The sequence below is a fragment of the Bombina bombina genome, chromosome 9 (assembly GCF_027579735.1).
Source record: "Bombina bombina isolate aBomBom1 chromosome 9, aBomBom1.pri, whole genome shotgun sequence".
NCBI classification, from domain to species: domain Eukaryota; kingdom Metazoa; phylum Chordata; class Amphibia; order Anura; family Bombinatoridae; genus Bombina; species Bombina bombina.
Window position 1 is genome coordinate 259,603,958 of NC_069507.1, and position 6,846 is coordinate 259,610,803.

A 6,846-nucleotide genomic window follows, 5' to 3' on the forward strand; every position below is an offset into this window, starting at 1 on the left:
TAGTTAATGATAATAATTTTTATTTAGATTTATTTTAATTATGTTAAAGTTAGGGGGTGTTAGGGTTAGACTTAGGGTTAGGGTTAGGTTTAGGGGTTAATAACTTTAGTATAGTGGCGGCGGTGATGTTGGGGGTGGCAGATTAGGGGTTAATAATATTTAACTAGTTATTGCGATGCGGGAGTGCTGCAGTTTAGGGGTTAATATGTTTATTATAGTGGCAGTGATGTCTGGAGCGGCAGATTAGGGGTTAATAATTGTATTTTAGAGTTTGCAATGCAGGAGGGCCTTAGGGGTTAATAGGTAGTTTATGGGTGTTAGTGTGCTTTGTAACACTTTAGATATGAGTTTTATGCTACAGCTTTGTAACACAAAACCCATAACTACTGACTTTAGATGGTGGTACGAATCTTGTCAGTATAGATTGTACCGCTTACTTTTTGACCTCCCAGGCAAAACTCGTAATACCGGCGCTACGGAAGTCCCATTGAAAAAGGACTCCTTGAAAGGTGCAGTAGTTATGTTGCGTTAAAGCCCAAAAAGTGTGCGGTACAGCTATACCTACAAGACTCGTCATAACAGCAGTAGGGAAAATCGCAGCGTTATGAGCCATAACGCAAAACTCGTAATCTGGCCGATAGAAAAGTAAGATTTTTGGATATAATTTTTTTATTCAATTAAAATATAATTTTCTAATTTCTACATCAGGTGCAATAATTTATATGGAGCTTACTTTTTTGCTAGTTTTTTCTGAGAATAGATTTCTAAAATGAGAGTCTGTTGTTCATATCTTTTTTCAAAATGTCTTGATGGTGATAGAAGTTGATAAATCAGAAAAACAAATTTTGTTGTTACATTATCTCTTCCTTGTGTACTTTCTATGACTAAAATAGCACAAGTCCCTTGATAAGCTACCTATTGATATCTATACATTGAGTATTGATTAACTAGACCACGTTTCCATGATGTGACACAAGGTGTTAGGTAAAGAACGATTACCACCAACAAACCATATAAATACCAAGCTGGTCTACAACAAACATATCCATCCAACATATCTCCAGGATGAAGCTGTTTCTGCTCTGTGTGCTCCTGGGAGCTGCTGGTAAGTGTGAAACACAGAAAATATACACTATCAATCAGTGCTAGCATCATGTAAAAGCTAAAAGGAATTTAGAACATCCCCAATAAATTATTACTAATGTTTAACATGACTTTTCAAGAGGCTACATTGTTTTATGATGCTGCATCACTAACATTAGAGAGATATTTATAAACAAATTGGTCAGAAACTCTAGAAAAGTCTAACATTCTTTTATCTGTGTAATATTATGTTCTCAGCTGCATTTGATGATGATGATGATAAGATTGTAGGAGGTTACACCTGTGGCAAGAACGCTCTCCCATATCAGGTGTCTCTGAACTCCGGTTACCATTTCTGTGGTGGGTCCCTGATTAACAGCCAGTGGGTTGTGTCTGCTGCTCACTGCTACAAAGCGTAAGCTATTTGAATTGTTTTCATGTACTACTTTTCCTACAGTTGTTTTTAATATTCATATATAGCCCCCAAGCATCTATAGTTAATTATATCTTCTTCTGCTATACTTTTCAAATATGTCTTCTAAAGTTTATTCAAAAAACTATCGGCTAGATTACGAGTTGTGCGCTAGGGTTAAAAAGCAGCGTTGAGAGTTCCCAACGCTGCTTTTTAACGCCCGCTGGTATTACAAGTCTTTAAATGACAGGCTCACCGCTCACTTTTTTGGCCAGACTCGGAAATACCGCAACTCCACTTACGTCAATTGCGTATCCTATATTTTCAATGGGACTTGCATAGCGCCGGTATTACGAGTCTGACAAAAAGTGAGCGGTAGACCCTCTCCTGTCAAGCCTGATACCGCATTTTAAAGTCAGTAGTTAAGAGTTTTACACTACAACGTCGTAGCATAAAACTCTTAACTAAAGTGCTAAAAAGTACACTAACACCCATAAACTACCTATTAACCCCTAAACCGAGGCCCTCCCCACATCGCAAACACTAAAATAAAAATTTTAACCCCTAATCTGCCGAACCGGACATTGCCGCCACTATAATAAATATATTAACCCTTAAACCACCGCACTCCCGCATCGCAAACACTATTTAAATATTATTAACCCCTAATTTGCCGGCCCTAACATCACTGACACCTACCTACATTTAATAACCCCTAATCTGCCGACCCCAACGTCGCTGCCACTATATTAAATGTATTAACCCCTAAATCTAAGTCTAACGCTAACCCCCCTAACTTAAATATAATTACAATAAATCTAAATAAAATTACTATAATTAGCTAAATTATTCCTATTTAAAACTAAATACTTACCGATAAAATAAACCCTAAGCTAGCTACAATATAACTATTAGTTACAATGTAGCTAGCTTAGGGTTTATTTATATTTTACAGGCAAATTTGTATTTATTTTAACTAGGTACAATAGTTATTAAATAGTTATTAACTATTTAATAACTTCCTAGTTAAAAAAAAGACAAATTTACCTGTAAAATAAAACCTAAACTAAGTTACAATAATACCTAACACTACACTATAATTAAATAAATTACCTAAACTAAATACAATTAATTACAATTTAAAAAAAAATATATAAGGTATCAACCCCCCCCCACTAAATTACAGAAAATAATTAAATAATTACAAGAATTTTAAACTAATTACACCTACTCTAATCCCCCTAACAAAATAAAAAAGCACCCCAAAATAAAAAAAAGCCCTACCCTACACTAAATTACAAATAGCCCTTTAGTGTTTGTTTTTTTCCGTACCTTAGATATTTTTTTAAAATTGTTATTAATTGTATTTAGTTTAGGTAATTTATTTAATTATAGTGTAGTGTTAGGTGTAATTGTAACTTAGTTTAGGTTTTATTTAAGTATTTAGTTTTAAATAGGAATAATTTAGGGAATTGTATTAATTTTATTTAGAGTTATTTCAATTAAAGTTAAGTTAGGGGGGTGAGGGTTAGTGTTAGATTTAGGGGTTAATTACTTTATTATAGTGGTGGCGACAGGGGCGGCAGATTAGGGGTTAATAAATATAATGTAGGGTTCGGCAATGTTGGGGGCAGCAGATTAGGGGTTCATAACTATAATGTAGGTGGCGGCGATGTCGGGGGCGGCAGATTAGGGGTTAATAAGTGTAACATTAGGGGTGTTTAGACTCTGGGTTCATGTTAGGGTGTTAGGTGTAGACATAAAAAGGATTAACCCATAGGAATCAATGGGGCTGAGTTAGGAGCTTTATGCTGCTTTTTTGCAGGTGTTAGGTTTTTTTTTCAGCCGGCTATCCCCCATTGATCCCTACGGTGAAATTGTGCACGAACACGTTTTACCTGCTTACCACTACCGTAAGCAGCGCTGGTATTGAGGTGAGATGTGGAGCTAAATTTTGCTCTTCGCTCACTTTTCTGAGGTTAACGCCGGGTTTCTAAAAACCCGTAATACCAGCGTTGTCTGCAAGTGAGCGGTGAGCATAAACTGCTCGTTAGCACCACACAGCCTCTAACTCAAAACTTGTAATCAAGGTGTAAATTTCCAAAATTATATTTCATGAAGATATTTTTTTCTGATTCAAATTGCAATCTACATTCCTTTCTGATTTTCCATCTCATTACACCTGCAGGAGCATCCAGGTCAGACTGGGAGAGCACAACATTGTTACCAGTGAGGGCACAGAGCAGTTCATCAACTCTGCCAAGGTCATCAGACATGCCAGCTACAACTCCAGGACCCTGGACAATGACATCATGCTCATCAAGCTCGCCTCTGCCGCCACCCTGAACTCCTATGTGAAGGCTGTAGCTTTGCCCTCTGGATGTGCCGCGGCTGGCACCAGCTGTCTGATCTCTGGCTGGGGAAACACACTCAGCAGTGGCAGTGAGTAACTATTACTAAATATTCAGTGTAACATGTTCTATAAATAAATCTAAGGCTAAAGCCATTGCTTGTTTGAGCTATTCCTTTTTAAAGCACAGCTTAATACGTTTATTTCTCAGAGAATATGCAAACCCACATAAAGGGTACAGTGTTTCTGCTAGAGAATCATTTTGTATATCTAGTATAAAATAATAGCATAGAAGAAAAGCTTATTGCATGGCTACGTAGAATCTGAACTAGTTGCTTAATGATTTAATGGTTTCATTTGTAGCCAACTACCCAGATCTCCTGCAGTGCGTGAGCGCCCCCATCCTGACTACTGCCCAGTGTACCGGTGCCTACCCAGGAGAGATCACCAACAACATGATCTGTGTTGGATATCTGGAAGGTGGCAAGGATTCCTGCCAGGTAACATCACCTGTCCTCTTTCTATTAATCTAACTTGAAAGGGACACTCTAGTCAAAATTATACTGTCATGATTCAGATAGGGCAAGCAATTTTAAAAAAACTTTGCAATTTACTTTTCTCATCACATTTGCTTTGTTCTCTTTGTATTCTTTGTTGAGAGCTAAACCTAGGAAGGCACATATGCTAATTTCTAAGCCCATAAAGACTGCCTTATATCAGTGGATTTTGACAGTTTTTAACAGTTAGACAGTGCTAGTTTATGTGTGCCATAAAGATAACACTCCTCATTCGCTAAATGGTGAGTCTTTCAAAAGAACTGAGATAAGTAGCAGTCTGCAGAGGCTTAGATACAAGGTAGTGACAGAGGTAAACAGTATATTAATATAACTGAGATAAGGGGCAGTCTGCAGTGGCTTAGATACAAGTTAGTCACAGAGGTAAAAAGAATATTAATATAACTGAGATAAGGGGCAGTCTGCAGAGGCTTAGATACAAGGTAATCACAGAGGTAAACAGTATATTAATATAACTGAGATAAGGGGCAGTCTGCAGTGGCTTAGATAGAAGGTAGTCACAGAGGTAAAAAGAATATTAATATAACTGAGATAAGGGGCAGTCTGCAGAGGCTTAGATACAAGGTAATCACAGAGGTAAAAAGTATATTAATATAACTGAGATAAGGGGAAGTCTGCAGTGGCTTAGATAGAAGGTAGTCACAGAGGTATACAGTATATTAATATAACTGAGATAAGGGGCAGTCTGTAGAGGCTTAGATACAAGGTAGTCACAGAGGTAAACAGTATATTAATATAACTGTTGCTTATGCAAAACTGGGGAATGGGTAATAAAGGGAACATTAGCATTTTAAACAATAATAATTCTGGATTAGACTTTCCCTTTAACTTAACTTTGTGCATACAATTTCTTTAATACTCAAAATACAATGCGTACTCCCCTTATATTGTTCTTTTTTTTTTTTTTTTCTTTGCACAAATATTTTTATCTTATTTACCTTCTTTTTTTTACACACTATTTTACTGATACGTCTAATAAAGTCATGAACTGACTGCTCATATTTTATTTAATATTTCACATATGTATTTATCATCTCCTTTAGCTTATTCTCCCTAATTTGGTTTCAAGCTATTTCTTCTGTTATAATAATCTTCCTTCTTTCAGGGTGACTCTGGTGGACCTGTGGTGTGTAACGGACAGCTGCAGGGTATTGTCTCATGGGGCTATGGCTGTGCTCTCAGGAACTATCCTGGTGTCTACACCAAGGTCTGCAACTACGTCTCCTGGATCCAGAACACCATCGCTGCCAACTAAATCACTTGTATTCCTGGCTACATCCTATCTGCATGTATTTGTACATAAGATGAGCTCTGGCTTCATTATGGACATTGATATTGAAGACCATCATTAAATAAATTGATTATTAATTTCACATCTTATGATCTGAGTCTCCTCATATACTTTAACATGTTTGTGTCAAATTTTTCTAGGACTAAAAAAGTTATTTTTACACTTACATTAAAGGGGCAGTAAATTCAATATTAAACTTTATATTTCAGTTTGATAATGCAATTTGAAACAACTTTCCAATTTACTTAATTTGCTTTGTTCTTTTGGTATTCTTTGTTGGAAAGCATACCTAGGTAGGCTCAGGTGAAGCAGTGCACTACTGGGAACTAGTGTCTCATTGGTAGCTGAACATATATGCATCTTGCCCTTAACTCCCCCATTGGGGCCTATTTATTAAAGGTCTTGCGGACCTGTTCCGACAGTGCGGATCAGATTCGCAAGACCTCACTGAATGCGGAAAGCAATACGCTCTCCCAATTTAACATTGCACCAGCAGCTCACAAGATCGGGTTAATGTCCGGCGATTCCTGTCCACCTCATCAGAGCAGGCGGACAGGGTTATGGAGCAGCGGTCTTTAGACCACTGCTTCATAACTGGTGTTTCTGGCAAGTATGAAGACTCACCAGAAACACGGGCCCACAAGCTCCGTTCGGTGCTTGATAAAGGGCCCCAATGTGTTCAGCTAGCTCTCAGTGGTGCATTTTTACGCCTTCAACAAAGGATACCAAGTAAATGAAGTACATTTGAAAATAAAAAAGTTGGGTTTCATAACCCTTTCAAAAAAAAATCAATTAATCAAGTTTGGCATATCATAATAATCAGTTGTTAATTAATAGTGCACTAGATTCTCATCCTTTTTGTGGAATATCACAATTCCATTGCAAAGCTCGCTAATCAGAGAAGGGTTAGTGCGGCCAACTTTGTTTGATCACAGCTTATTCTTTCAATGAATATTGCGACCATGCTAATTTCTGCTGGTATTACAAATTGAAAGTTATAGGTTATGAGTGCAAGCAAAAACTGTGCTAAAATAATTAGCGCACCTTGAGAAATGAAGTAAACTGTAAGGGTTATATTTATCATAGTGCGAGCGGACAAGATACGATGTAGCATATCATGTCCGCTGCACATCAT

At 37.2% G+C, this 6,846-nt stretch overlaps 1 protein-coding gene across 1 annotated transcript; it reads left to right on the forward strand.

Moving 5' to 3' along the window:
* Positions 1-1,065: 1,065 nt before the first annotated feature.
* Positions 1,066-5,675, forward strand: LOC128639677 (trypsin-like). The gene is made up of 5 exons (XM_053691800.1): positions 1,066-1,105; positions 1,342-1,498; positions 3,684-3,937; positions 4,209-4,345; positions 5,526-5,675. Exons 1-5 carry the CDS (start codon positions 1,066-1,068, stop codon positions 5,673-5,675), a joined length of 738 nt encoding a protein of 245 aa, XP_053547775.1.
* Positions 5,676-6,846: the final 1,171 nt, after the last annotated feature.